Source organism: Rhinopithecus bieti, unplaced genomic scaffold (assembly GCF_001698545.2).
Source record: "Rhinopithecus bieti isolate Rb0 unplaced genomic scaffold, ASM169854v2 scaffold_35536, whole genome shotgun sequence".
Classification (NCBI taxonomy): domain Eukaryota; kingdom Metazoa; phylum Chordata; class Mammalia; order Primates; family Cercopithecidae; genus Rhinopithecus; species Rhinopithecus bieti.
The window spans coordinates 347,945-363,425 of NW_016814959.1; the positions used below are offsets into that span (position 1 = coordinate 347,945).

General features: G+C 37.7%; 1 protein-coding gene across 1 annotated transcript in view; it reads left to right on the forward strand.

Moving 5' to 3' along the window:
• The window catches only part of ENPP1 (ectonucleotide pyrophosphatase/phosphodiesterase 1), an 88,059-nt gene extending 72,808 nt beyond the window's left edge, over positions 1–15,251 (forward strand). The window contains exons 19-25 of the mRNA XM_017852797.1: positions 746–797; positions 2,068–2,222; positions 4,470–4,599; positions 5,680–5,759; positions 6,926–7,058; positions 8,557–8,719; positions 12,205–15,251. Coding sequence (XP_017708286.1) covers positions 746–797; positions 2,068–2,222; positions 4,470–4,599; positions 5,680–5,735 — 393 coding nt within the window. The 3' untranslated portion in view covers positions 5,736–5,759; positions 6,926–7,058; positions 8,557–8,719; positions 12,205–15,251. The remainder of the gene's footprint in view (positions 1–745; positions 798–2,067; positions 2,223–4,469; positions 4,600–5,679; positions 5,760–6,925; positions 7,059–8,556; positions 8,720–12,204) is intronic.
• Positions 15,252–15,481: the final 230 nt, after the last annotated feature.

Below are 15,481 nucleotides of genomic sequence, written 5' to 3' on the forward strand. Positions count from 1 at the left end.
AATATAATACATAAATATAAATATATATAAATGTATGTTTTGATATATATATCAAAATATACATATATACACTGTGTGTGTATATATACGATATATGTGTATATGTAGCAATTTGGAGAGTAGTTTATTTTATGCTTGACATTTTGTTTTAGACTTGAGTTAGACTAGAAGAAAGACTTGGGGTACCTAGATAAGAATTACAAAGCAGCAATCATATTCTTATTTTTTAATTGCTGGCATAATGCTTATACTAACAATTTTGTCTTTTGCAACTGTCATTCCTCTCCTCTGTCCTCTTCATCAAAAAAGTAACTTCTGTCCAGGCATGGTGTACCACACCTGTAATCCCAGTACTTTGGGAGGCCGAGGTGAGAGGGTTGCTTGAGACCAGGAGTTCAAGACCAGACTGGGCAAAATAGTGAGACCCCATCTGTACAAAAAGCTAAAAAATTAGCTGGGCATGGTGGCATATGCCTGGAGTCCCATTTACCTGGCAACCTAGGTGGGAGGATTGCTTGAGCCCAGTAGGCCGAGGCTGCAGTGAGTCATGATTGCACCACTGCATGCCAGCCTGGGTGGAAGAGCAAGACTCTTGCCTTTAAAGAGAAAAAAAAAATCCACTCATACAAGACTATTGTAAATGATCTTTGTTCTGTGTTGGGATAATCAATCTATAGCGGTTCTGTGTTATAAAAATTAAAACATGTCTCTCAGTCCTTAAAAATAGTTTTATAACCTTTTTTAGATTTTGCCAATTGAGGATTTTCAGACACAGTTTAATCTGACCGTGGCAGAAGGTAAGGCATGCTACCCTCAAGCTTGGAATGTGAAACAGTTTCTCATCAGTGTGAAATGCAGAGAACTGGTTTGGGGACATTATTTAAGAATAACCAGTAAAATAAAGGGAGTTCTGGAGGACCACCTGATGAAGCATAGAGGTTTCTTGGCTTGACAGTTTAGACTGTTAGACACAAGGAAAGAAGAGATATTTTGCAGTGGATATTGTATGTAACGTATTTAGTGGAAGCTGAATCACGCTTTATGAACATGATGGAGGTGTTCTGAAATTTTTGACGATTTCTATAGGTTGATAGTAGAGACTCAGATTCCCATTTGAAATACCTAAGTTTCTATCTCACCTGGTTCTTAGTTAATCATACAAGGTTATATATTGATTTATTGATCTAAAGCTATTTCTTCATCACTTTTGACCAAAAATCAAGGATATACAGACATCCGATGAAATTTTTCAATTATGACTTGAATGTTTGGAGTCACTATAATACACTCTCTCATCCTTAAGTTACCTGGCACACATTTTTTTTTCTTTCTACTAGAATAAAGAGGTAAATTCTGTGTTAATTCTGATATGAGCTTGTCTCTGTAAAATCCGTAGGATATCTTCAAGGTGGCAAAGTATTGTAGTGAATGGTGGCACTTTCAGAATGGAGTAGATCCAAGTTTGAATATGAGCTTAGGTACTATATGTTCATGGAAAGAGTATTCCCTATCAGCTGCTGTTTCCTCATCTGTAAAATGGGCATATAACCTTAATTCATATGGAAATGTAAAAATTAGTTATATGATATGTAGCAAGCACTCGACATTTGGAAAAATGGCAATAAATAATATCTATATTGTTATTGTTTTATTTAGTTTAATCTCATAGTTTCAATTCTGAACTTTTGCTTTCCAAGTACACATATCATTAAAAAAATTTACTTTCTGGAGTGTGTCCTAAAGAATAAGTAATTAAAATAATGCTTAAGAATTTTTGATAATATAACTTTGAATTAACTGGAATATCTAGCAATTTCATGTAGTGTCCTCATGGTATCTTGATATTACATTGATTTCAGAATCTTTATAGGCAAAAATTACAGTGAATCTGAAATGTCTTCTTAAGTGTTTATGCTTCTACCCTTTGTAATCAGTTTTTTTTAAATAGTTAAAAGTAAATCTTCAATATGGTTAAGTAGAAGAAAGGATTAGATGAGGGTATCACACTATATATTATCATATAATGCACACTAACTAAATTTATTTATTTTCATCCTATGACCCAAGAGAAGAATATTAAGCATGAAACTTTACCCTATGGAAGACCCAGAGTTCTCCAGAAGAAAAACACCATCTGTCTTCTTTCCCAGCACCAGTTTATGAGTGGATACAGCCAAGACATCTTAATGCCCCTTTGGACATCCTATACTGTGGACAGAAATGCAAGTATTTGTCACCTCTTATGTGTGGCTATTTCAAATTAATGATTAAGCAGAACATTGAATGCATAGTTTCTCACTGTTCACCTTGGCTTTATACTCAGTTCCTGCATTAGAGGAACACTGAACAGGGAGTCAGAAAAATTCAGTTCCAGTTCAAGCTCTGCCACTGAGCAACTGCATGATTTTGAGAACTCAGACCAAATTTCTTCTGTGAAATGAGGGTTGTGCAGTAAAGAATTCTGTTTTGGGCTGGGCACAGTGGCTTATGCTTGTAATCCCAGCAAATTGGGAGGCCGAGGCAGGCGGATCACGAGGTCAGGAGATCGAGACCATCCTGGCTAACACGGTGAAACCCTATCTCTACTAAAATACAGAAAATTAGCCAGGCGTGGTGGCGGGCGCCTGTAGTCCCAGCTACTCGGGAGGCTGAGGCAGGAGACTCCAGCCTGGACTACAGAGCGAGACTCCATCTCAAAAAAAAAAAAAAAGAAAGAAAAGAAAAAAGAAAAGAATTCTCTTTTCCCTCCCTGACCCCAGTTTTAATATTTTATGATTCCAATTTATAATTGCAGGAAATCAGGCTTAGGATCAGTCACAGTTACCCATTTCTAAATACATGCTGTGTGAGGACAAGTATTTCCCTCAGCCGTCCAAATCTAAGGGAGCCCTCACTGTTTGGCAAAGCCATTAGAGCTCAGTAACATCATTGCATGTACCATCTATAGGAAGACACGAGCCCAAACCAGGGAGAGACCAGAATCCTGCCCACCACCAACACCAGAGGAGTTAGGCCTTGAAAAGAGTGAGGGCAAATATCCCAGAATAAAAGTAGCCTTCCCCCTCACTCATGGTCCCCTGGGTGCTCTGGTAGAAGAAGAAATGGTGAAGGAGATGGTGCTGGAAAGAGAGAAGGGGGAAGATGAGATTTTGGTCTTACATGGAATTGAAATTTTAAACTGGGATGAAACTGAAAGTGACTGGCAAGGTACAGGATGCCCTAAGGGAACGACAAAGGGATTTGAGAGGGCATAGTGGAGGGCAGCAATTTGATTTAAAAAATAAAATTATTTTTACTAATCAGTGAGATGGCCAAATAAAAAGATAGGGAAATGTCTGTTTATATATAATTTCTATGTTCCAAATATATAATACACACATATATTTATATAAAGTTTCTTGAACTTTGATTTAAAAAATTTTTCAAGACTGTCTTCAAACACCAAACACTTAAAAAAAATTTTCACTTTGTGATTGATCAGTCTACACCACTTTTTATAGGCACCCCATCCTATTTATTAATATTTATACCTTAATTATGGTGTTCCTTGATTCCATTTTCAGTTTTCTTATATAATTAAAATGCATGACTTTACAGTCATTGCGATGCTTGAGGTTTTTGCGTTGCTATTCAGTGACTCTCCTCCCTTACTCCAGCGACTTTTGGCAGTGTAGTTAGCTATGGAAGATAGACTCAGATCTCTAAAAATCAGCATTTTACTATATAAAAGCTTAAAATTGGCCAGGCGTGGTGGCTCACACCTGTAATCCCAGCACTTCAGGAGGCCAAGGAGGGCGAGTCATGAGGTCAGGAGATCGAGACCATCCTGGCTAACACGGTGAAACCCGGTCTCTACTAAAAATACAAAAAATTAGCCAGGTGTGGTGGGTCACACCTGTAATCCCAGCACTTTGTGGGGGCTGCGGAGGGTGGATCACCTGAGGTCAGGAGCTCAAGACCAGCCTTGCCAACATGGTGAAACCCCATCTCTACTAAAAACACAAAAATTAGCTGGATGTGGTGGCAGATGCCTATAGTCCCAGCTACTCGGGAGGCTGAGGCAGGAGAATCGCTTGTACCTGGGGGACAGAGTTGCAGTGAGCCGAGATTGCGCCACTGCATTCTAGCCTGGGTGACAGAGAGAGACTCCGTCTTAAAAAATAAATAAATAAATAAAAGTTTAAAATTGTAGATAAAAACATTCTAAACATTATTTCATATTAGCGTAGCAGAATCTGAAAATATTTGCACAAATATGACAATTAGTATCTTTAATATTTTAAAGCATTTTTACACTTTAGTTAGAAAAAAAGATAAATATACTAGTAGGAAAATGGGAAAATAGTCAAGGACATGAGCTGACAGCTAGAGCTTCCTAATTTTATGATGTAGTTCACCTTTAAATATTAATAAAGCAATTTTCTTCTCTGTGCCTGATATCTGAGAGTTCTTTTCATTTCGTTCTTCAGGACAGTTTCTCTACGGAAGACTTTTCCAACTGTCTGTACCAGGACTTTAGAATTTCTCTTAGTCCTGTCCATAAATGTTCATTTTATAAAAATAACACCAAAGTGAGTTACGGGTTCCTCTCCCCACCACGTAAGTTTTTTCCTCTCCTTACCTTCCCTTTTCTTATCCTCTTCTCCTTTTTGTTTTCTTTCTTGTTTATAAATCCTACCATACATTATTTATTGGTGAAAAATTGTGGATTTGGTCTAGAACTACCAACGGGAAAATTTTAATCATCTAAAACTTAAATTTTATAAAATGTTCTTTTTGTTGGGGGGTAGTTGATTTAGTGCAGATGTGGAAGCGGCACACTTCATGGTTCCTTTCTGCATTTCTTTCAAACAGAATTTGAGAATACTGTGAAGTTGGAATATATATATATATATCAAGTCGGAAGAATATATCAAGGTTCTTAGGAAGGAGATCTAACTTTGTTGTTTAAAAAGAAAATGCGATTGTCAGAGAAGTAGGTAAAGGTAGAGGCTTAAATATTCTTGCTTTTTCACTGATCCAGAACCTCTAGGGAATGGCTTTTTTGAAGCTAAGTATACTATTTTTTGAAATGGCAAATTTGTATGTTGATGAGAAGCCATTTTGCGGCCAGCCTTAAAAGGCAAAAATCGAAACCTACAGGTGCTCAACTACCATCAGCATCCAGTTCAGTTCCCAGAGTGTGTGTCTGAAGTCAGAACTTGGCTATTGCATTATAAAAATAGACTAGGTCCAAGCCTCAAATTCATACAGAGAAGCCTTGTATGGCATTTCGAGACAGACATCCTGTGATGTTTTTTCTGGGTAGCAGGTATTGTTCTGGAGCCAGATGTTCTCTTTTTTCTTTTCACTGTGAAAAAGTGTAAGGAAAGAAGATTGTCAACACAATTCCTTTTAGCTGAATTAAGGTCAATAAAGTTTGAATATGTTTAATTTGGGGCTCTTGTTATTAAAGTTTATGTTTCTTTGACATGCTCATCTTGAAAAGACTTAAATATTTTATTTTTGTAAAGGACTTGACCAAACACATTACATTTTCCCTTGACCCAGTACTTGGGAAAGTTTTCAGGTTTAAGATGGTACTCAGCTAGTTTTAAAATGCTCGCCTCTGCCATGAGAAACTATAATTTCTTATGTTATTTGTGAAGAATGAAAATTTGTCCTCTTTTCTCTTTGTAGAACTAAATAAAATTCAAGTGGAATATATTCTGAAGCTTTGCTTACTACAAATATAGTGCCAATGTACCAGAGTTTTCAAGGTAAAAAAATGTTAACTCTATATTTGATAATTTTAATTAATTTCTGCACATATAGGCATAATTCATATGTAATAGGACTTATGGTCTAGATTAAATGAATTAATACCAAATACATTCTTAAAGGTTTAACTATGAGCATACTAGTACACAAAAATTCTACAAATATGAGAATTATCATATATTCCAGTATCCATTCTGCTTTGTATTTAATTGTTTGCAAACATTTTTGGTGGGAAAGTATATGATGCGCTTCCTAAAGTTATTCAGCTAATACAGTCTGCTATCGCTTATATTAACTTTCATTCGGCTTCCTTATTTAACTTTTTTGAAGTTCTTGATAATTGTCTGTGCTTTCAAATGAATAGATTTTACATCATCATTTACTTGCAGCATTTGACTTTTACAGGAATAAAAATATAGTTACTTATATTGATGTATAGAATATCAAAATATAAGCATAAAGAGAGTTTTTACTCTAATATATATCTAGAATACTTGTGAATATTTCAAAGTTAATATTCAGATATTAATAGGAAATCTGAATAATATGCCTTGTTTGTGTTTGCAATGTTGCTATGCTTGATGATGACATATGATCACAATTTGAACATGATGTACTTGTTCAGTGATACCTCAAACAGAGGGGTTCAGCTTTTGTCTGTGAGTCCTTTCAAAGTCCAAGGCTGAACAATGAAGTTTTGGCCTCACACTAAGATTGGAGCCAAGGCTGGGTGTGGTGACTCATGCTTGCAGTCCCAGCACTTTGGGGAGGCCAACTCAGAAGGACTGCTTGAGGCCAGGAGTTCAAGATCAGCCTGGAAAACAGTGAGACCTGGTCTCTAGTCTCTACAAAAAATTTTAATTAACTGGGCATGGTGATGTGCACCTGTAGTCCTAGCTATTCTAGAGACTGAGGCAGCAGCATCTCTTGACCCCAAGAATTTGAGGCTGCAGTGAGCTATGGTTGTGCCACTGCACTCCAGCCTGGGTGATATAGCAAGACCCTGTCTCTAAACAAAAAACACAAAAAGCAAAGACTGAAGCCAAACTTGACTTTATCTTTATTTACTATAAATGCTAATTTTGAATCATGGTGTTAGTTTATTTCACATGACAACATGGTACCTTGTTCTTTTGAAACTACGCTGTCTTCTATCTCGTTTCAGTTATATGGCGCTACTTTCATGACACCCTACTGCGAAAGTATGCTGAAGAAAGAAATGGTGTCAATGTCGTCAGTGGTCCTGTGTTTGACTTTGATTATGATGGACGTTATGATTCCTTAGAGATTCTGAGGCAGTAAGAACATATTTCATTACTCTTAAAAATAGGAACCAGATGGGATTACCATCCAGTTGAGTCAACAGAACCTTTTTTATCCAGTGTCATATGTTTGTGTATGACATTTCTGACTACACAGGAATCCTTTTGAAATATCTGATCAATTTTGGCGTTTTGCTCAACATTCAGTAAAATATTTTTTAGGTAAAAGAATTAGTGTTTCTCACCCATTCAGTTCAGTTGAGTAATTTTTGAGCTCAGTTTAAATGTTGAACTCATTTAAGATCTCTGTGTGGCTAATTGTTAAGGTATGATCTTAATATACTGTCATTCAGAAGATGAAGAACTCTATGGTGTGGCTACAGATATCTTGAGTCTAGGAATGAATAGGGTTATAAAGCTGGAATGCTTGGGAGTCTGGTGGCCTTGGGTGACTGTTACACCTTTTACCCAACTCTGGCTGGAAGGGCATGATAAAAAGCAACCGTCTGAAGGAAACCATCAGTGGCGCTTTTTTAAAAAAAGAGATGGAGAGAACATTTTGGAAACTGGTTGATCTTTATTAAAACAATAATTTCAGTAGTTTGGGAAAGAATTTTGCTGTTAAGTCCGTAGGAAAAAGACTGAGATTCCACTGAGATTCATCCCCTCTCAGAACTTTCCTACTCTCCCAGGCTGACTTAGATTATATGTGACTTACAAAATACACCGGAGAGCACATCAATTTGTAAAGTTACAGTTTTTTACTTTCCCTTGAGGCATAAAGCTGCCTTAGAAACTGTAGCACTAGAGAGGATAAAGAAGGGAACTGCATATGCTTCCTACCCACGGCTTCACCCAGAGCCCTCTGTTTAAATAGTTTTATAGATTATGATTCTACATAAGGTCATATTTGAAAACAATGATTCCACTACCTTAAGTTTTGAAAGATATTAAAAAAACAAACAGCCTTAAAATGAAAAGAAATAGGAGAATGACTATGAGGTAAAGATGTTTGGGACATCTTTGATAATATACTGCAGTTTAAAAGATTAAGTTATTAAGATAAGGAGGAAAATCCAGTTAGAACAAACAATTCATGACAACATGTCCTCTCTGAAGGGGCTGAAATAAAAAATTCCTAACCAGTTCTTTCTCTGCCCACTATTTGTCTATAATGGCCTAGAAGTTAAGACTATCGGTAATGGTTTATACTCTTGGTCATAAGTGTTTAAAAATGATATTTTGTTTTCTTTAATGTTTCAATTTCAGTGTCTTTAAGTAGAACTAAAAGAATTCCAAAAGTCAATAAATTTCTACAGAAAACAAAAATTATTTGGACTGGGTTTATCTGCCTGTCTTATTATTACTCTGAATCTGGCAGAATATGTTGAGGCATTGTGATTACTGGCTTCTTATATTTAATTATTTGTTTGAATTTGATTTTTATATGTATTAAAAGCGTGCTCTACTGAAATAGTCATCAAAAGGAAGATAGTTATTTCTTTCTTAAAATGAATATTGGCATATTTTACAGAAAAAGAAGAGTCATCCGTAATCAAGAAATTTTGATTCCAACTCACTTCTTTATTGTGCTAACAAGCTGTAAAGATGCATCTCAGACTCCTTTGCACTGTGAAAACTTAGACACCTTGGCTTTCATTTTGCCTCACAGGACTGATAACAGTGAGAGCTGTGTTGTAAGTAGCTTTTGTATATTTACTTTGCATGTTGAAAATCTAGACATACGCATATTTGTTTGTGTCATACATCTGACATTACAGTGAGAGAAAGCACAACTCTTGAGTATACATGGACTTTGAAATTACAGTATGCTTTTAAATTTGATCTTTTAAGATGACGTATCTTTGGGGAAGACTACCCTTGTCTGCTTTTATTTTTCATTTTCTTTTTTTTTTAGAGAGAGGGTCTTGCTCTGTTGCCCAAGCAGGTCTTGAACTCCTGGCCTCAAATAATCCTCCTGCCTTGGCCTCCCAAAGTGCTGAGATTGCAGGCATGAGTCACCCTGCCTGGCCCCTTTGTCTGGTAAAGATACTAAAAATCAGATCAGAATCAAACTTTGTATGGCTTAACCACTAAAGTCTAGGTTTATCTGAAGTATGGATTTTCTCTTATTTCAAAACTGGATTTATAATTTCAAAGTGTCAGCACTGTTATAAATTAGTCTTAAAGTTGTTAGACAACATTTCAAATTTTCTATGCATCACTTAATTATAAAAAATATTTTCCTTTCTTATCCTGTTGTCATACCAGTGTGTTTGGGAATAATTGTTTTATATTATCTTATTTGCTCAGAATTTAAAAAATCTACATTGTAGATTGGGACATCATGACTGCATAACAGTTTAGCTTTTTTTTTTTTTTTTTTTTGAGGCAGAGTCTCGCTTTGGCGCCCAGGCTGGAGTGCAGTGGCGTGATCTCGGCTCACTGCCAGCTCCGCCTCCCGGGTTCACGCCATTCTCCTGCCTCAGCCTCCGGAGTAGCTGGGACTACAGGCAGCCCCCACCGCGCCCGCCTAATTATTTTTGTATTTTTTTTTTTTTTTAGTAGAGACGGGGTTTCACCGTGTCAGCCTCGGATCTCTCGACCTCGTGATCCGTCCGCCTCGGCCTCCCAAAGTGCTGGGATTACAGACGTGAGCCGCTGCACCCGGCCTTTTTTTTTTTTTTTTTTTTTTGAGGTGGAGTCTCGCTCTGTCGCCTGGGCTGGAGGGCAGTGGCGTGATCTCCACTCACTGCAACCTCCGCTTCCCGTGCTCAAGCGATTCTCCTGTCTTAGCCTCCCGAGTAGCTTGGATTACAGGCGCCTGCCACCATGCCTGGCTAATTTTTGTATTTTTAGTGGCGATGGAGTTTCGCCGTCTTGGCCAGGCTGTTCTCGACCTCCTGACCTCGGGTGATCTGCCGGCCTCAGCCTCCCAAAGTGCAGGGGTTATAGTCGTGAGCCACTGCCCCCGGCCCATTTTAGCAATTTTAAGTTTTCCTTATGGTGAGCCAAAACATTTTCTTTCAGAGTACTTCCCACATTTCCGTTTTTTTTTTGTTTGTTTGTTTTTCCATTGAAGTGACACCAAGTACGTCTTGACCTGAATCTGCAAAAAGATGTAACTTTCATACCAGTCCTAGTGAATGGGTGGTAGGTATACCTGGAGTTAGGATCTTGAGATCCAGTATGAGCTCATCAGGGAAGAGTGCTGCATTCACTCATTCATTCATTCACTACTACTTTGATTCAGCCATTCATTCCTTTGATATTTATAATCAAGTGCTCTAGGTACTGAGGACACAGAAGTAAACAAAATAGTGAGCTCTTCTCTGGGCCCAGGAGTAGAATACAGTGGTCCATTTGCCATCCTTGATGGTAGTAGTCTTTGTATATATCGTTAAAATTCATGAAGATATGTCTCTCCTTGTTTCTGTGATAAACTTTCAGAATTACTTGTTCCTATAGAACACATTTCTCATTAAGTTATTTTTCCCCTTATTCTTCAGAATTAAATACAGAATAGCACGACTTTAGTTGGTTGCCTGATCTGACTCCGCTGAAAGTTGTCAGTTTTGTGGGCATTCTTAGATACATGCAACCATTGCCTGCTTCATTACTTTCTTTATTTTGAGAGATTATATCGTCATTGAATGCATCAATTAGAGTAGGGTTCTGCAGCAAATAACAGAAACGCCTTTGCAGTGGCTTAAGCAAGTCAGAGATTCCTCATAGAACAGGAAGTCCAGCTGTGCACAGTCCTGGGATGGCGCTTTGGGTCAACTGCACCACTGGGGACCCAGAACTTTTCCCTCTTTCTGCTCCACCATTCTTAGCATGTGGCTTTGGCCCACGTGGGCGTCTTCATGCATCTTTGTAGATAACACATTCTCATAAAAACCAGTATTTCTGTAGTATGTTTGCACACATCATTATATTTGATCGTCAAAATAACCCAATGAGGAGGATACAGATAAAGGAATCAAGATTTATATGTTAAATAACTTTCCTTAGTTTACCCGATAAGATAGTCACAGAACCAGTCTCTTTTTAAAAAATTTCCAACTTTTATTTTAAGTTCAGGGGTATGTGTGCAGGATGTGCAGGTTTGTTGCATAGGTAAATGTGTGCCATGGTGGTTTGCTACACAGATCATCCCATCACCTAGGTATTAAGCCCAGCATCCATTAGCTGTTCTTTCTGATGCTCTCCCTCCTCCCCCCTGCCCTCCAACAGGCCCCAGTGTATGTTGTTCCCCCACACGTGTCTATGTGTTCTCATCCTTCAGCACCCTCTTATAACTGAGAACATGCAGTGTTTGGTTTTCTGTTCTCACATTAGTTTGCTAAGGATAATGGCCTCCAGCTCCATCCACGTCCCTGCAAAGGACATGATCTTTTATGGGTGCATAGTATTCCATGGTATACATGTACCACATTTTCTTTATTTAGTCTATCATTGACCACATACACCATAGTGTTCCATGGTGTATATGAACCACATTTTCTTGATCCAGTCTATCACTGATGGGCATTTAAATTGATTCCTTGTCTTTCCTATTGTGACTAGTGCTGCACTGAACATATGTATGCATGTATCTGCATAATAGAATGATTTATATTTCTGTGCTTATATACCCAGTAATGGGTTTGCTGGATCAAATGGTATTTCTGCCTCTAGGTCTTTGAGGAATTGCCACACTGTCTTCCGCAGTGGTTGAACTAATTTACACTCCCTACCAACAATGTAAAAGCATTCTTTTTTCTCCACAACCTTGCCAGCTTCTGTTATTTTTTGACTTTTTAATAATAGCCATTCTGACTGAGAACCAGATTCTTTATATTAATTCCCATATTCTTTCTACCATGCCATGTAATTTCTGTTTTCCGACTTTTTTTAACTCCACACCATTGAAGTTTCTTAAACCAATTTAATGCAGGATCATCTTTTCCATGTATACTTTCTTTTTCCCAAACTTGATGCATCTAATTAAACAAACATACATGGTATGTATTAGAAGGAAAGCTACTCGAGAGGAGAGATGATGCCTAACAAATCATATGGCATGTTCCACTTTAGAGCTGAAGTCTCATAAATGATTAAACTGGGAAGATGGAGCGTGTATAGAAGTGAACTGAGTGTCCTCTTGGTAACTTGTCTTTTATATTTCTTATTCTGCTAGCATGGGAAGCATGAATCCTCATGGGTTGAAGAACTGTTAATGTTACACAGAGCACGGATCACAGATGTTGAGCACATCACTGGACTCAGCTTCTATCAACAAAGAAAAGAGCCCGTGTCAGACATTTTAAAGTTGAAAACACATTTGCCAACCTTTAGCCAAGAAGACTGATATATTTTTTTATCCCCAAACACCATAAATCTTTTTGAGAGAAACTTATATTTTATATAGTCCTCTATCTACACTATCGCATTGTTCAGAAACTGTCGACCAGAGTGAGAACGGAGCCCTTGGTGATGCGGACATCTCAGGGAAACTTGCGTACTCAGCACAGCAGTGGGAGAGGGTTCCTGTTGAATCTTGCACATATTTGGATGTGTAAGCATTGTATACATTGATCAAGTTTGGGGGATAAAGACAGACCACACCTAAAACTGCCTTTCTGCTTCTCTTAAGGGAGAAGTAGCTGTGAACATTGTCTGGATACCAGATATTTGAATCTTACTATATAAACCTTGATGGCATTGGGCAAACAGTAGACTTAGTAGGATTGGGGTAGCCCATGTTATGTGACTATCTTTACGAGAATTTTAAAGTAGTTCTGGATTTCTTTTAAGTTGGAGTTTCATTTCTTTTCATTTTAATCAAAAAAACAAAAAATTAACAGAAGCCAAAATACTTCTGAGATCTTGTTTCAGTCTTTGCTGTATATCCCCTCAAAAGCCAAATTGTTAATCTTGTTTGTTTGTTTATTTTTTTTATTTTTTGATTGGATTTCTTTAGATTTAATGGTTCAAACAAGTTCAACTTTGAGGGACGATCTTTGAACATACTTACCTATGATAAAATCTTACTTTGTATTTGTATTAAAAAAAAGAGAAATATTCCCATCCTGCTCACTGGTAATTAACATAGGTTTACAATGGCTTTAAATGTGGCCCTTTGACTGTTAAAATTGTATCTTATCTTTGGCGAAACTTCAGAGCACCAGTCAGTACATGCAAGGTACCATTTTTTACTGAGATGGTAGGAATGTTTCTCTCTGTGCACAAGACTTACCCTACCACTGCAGAGCTGTTCTCTGTTAAGCGGTGCACTTTGAAGTTCCATAGATTGAAGAGAACATGTCACCTCACATCTTCTTGGTGGACATGATAAATGACACAGTGATCTTGATTTCTTTACTACCTTGACTGTACCTTTTTGTCCCTATCTGTAAATCTTCAAAGACTGCATTAACTTTTAGGCTACCTAGGTCCAATTTAGGTATAATATCAGTACATACACCAAAGATTTTTATATATCCTTCGTATGATCATTCTTTAACAGCCTAAGGGCCAGCTGCAAAGACCTTTGGAAAATCCAATTTGCAACTGAAAATTATTTAATAATTTTGGAAGTTTTTTTGTTTGTTTGTTTGTTTTTAAGTTCTGCAGTTTCCTGAGGCTCTGTATATGATATTTTTTTCAGCCTGCTTCTCTCTTGTTCAGATTAGGTAATTTCTATTCTTCTGTCTCGAAGTTCAGTGATTCTTTCTTCTGTCTAATCTGTTCTGCTGTTGAGCCCATTTATTCCTGATTTTTATATTTTAGTTATTGTGTGTTTTATTTCTAAAATGTCCATTTGGTTTTTTTTTTTTTATATCTTCTATTTGCTGAGAATTTCTGTCTCTGCTGAGACTTTCTACATTTTCATTTGTTTCAAGTGCATTTATACTTGCTCGTTGAAGCATTTTTATAATGGCTGCTGTAAAATCCTTATCAGATAATTCCAACATCTGTCACCTCATTGTTTGCATCTACTGATGGTCTTTTTTCCATTCAGAAGCATTTTCCTGTTTCTCGGTGTGTGAAATGATTTTTTATTGAAACCTGGATATTTTTAGGTATTATGTTATGAGACTATGGGTCTTATTTAAACCTTCTGCTTTAGGCAACTGTCTCTGATACCACCACAGTAGGGGAATTGGGAGTACTGCTTCATTATTACCAGGTGTGGCTGGGAGTCCAGGTTCCCTAGTCAGCCTCCCTTGATACTGAGTGACAGGGTCCCCTTGTTACTACTGAGCAAGGTGAGAATTCAGTTTCCCATTAGGCCTCTATTGATTCCTCCCTGGCTGGGATGTGCAGGGCACCTTTTGCTGCACCCTGGGAATCTCCACTAATGCTGTGGGACAGGAGTGACCAGGAAGGGCTTCATTACACCAGGTGGGAATGAAATTCCCAGTGGCCTACACAGCCTTCTCCAACACCACTCTGGTGTTGTATTCTTCCAGCACACAAACATATATAATTTAACTCAAAGCATCTTAGCAGAGCTTAATTAAATGGATAGATGCCTGTTCCCTTTGCTGGACACCAAGAATACATAAAAGAACAAGTGACAGCTTTGTCTGTCTTAGGGAGAAGAGGCAGCAGAAGTGTAAAGGATCCCTCAAGAGTGATAGATGTTATCATGAAGCCACAGGAGGGTGCCATGCAGCACAAAAGAGACTCTGGATGCTTCTTGGTAGTAGAGGCAGTGGCTTCCCAGCCTTGGGGCTAAGGCTTGTAGGGTGAATTGGAACTTTTCAGATGAGCAAGGCAAAGAAGGGACCTTCTAACATTCCTTGGATGGAACATTTTGACATTTTCCCATTTACAGCTACTTATATTTTCTACAAGTGTCACTGTGACCAACTTATGGACAAATATACTTTTTCTTGCTTTGTTATAATAATCTGTTCTTAAAGAAAATGTCACTCTCTACATTCTATGCTGACTCTTAAGGAAAGAGCACCCACATCTGCTCCTACTTAGCTTTTCTTCTGTGGTTCTTACACAGTATGACTTTTTTCTTTTGTTTTCTTGGAAGAGACTCCTCCTTTCTTTCCTTTTCTTGAAAGAGTTTTAAACTGATAAAATGGCAAAAGTGACTGATCTCTACTCCCTAGTTTGAATGGTAAATTCAAATGTGAATGGTAAATTTAAATGGTAAATTCCCATGAACATGTATGGAAATGCCTTTATCCTACTTTCTCCAGTAAAGGCTGTTCTTAGCTTTTCAAATGCAAAGTAAAACCTTATCCTGATTTCTACTGCCATGCCACAAGTCAGTACTTCTTTTTTTTTTTTAAGAAATGGAGTCTCACTCTGTAGCCCAGGCTGGAGTGCAGTGGCCTGATCTTGACTCACTGCAACCTCCACCTCCCGGGTTCTAGCAATTCTCCTGCCTCAGCCTCCTGAGTAGCTGGGATTACAGGCGCACGCCACCACGTCCGGACAAGTTTTTGTATTTT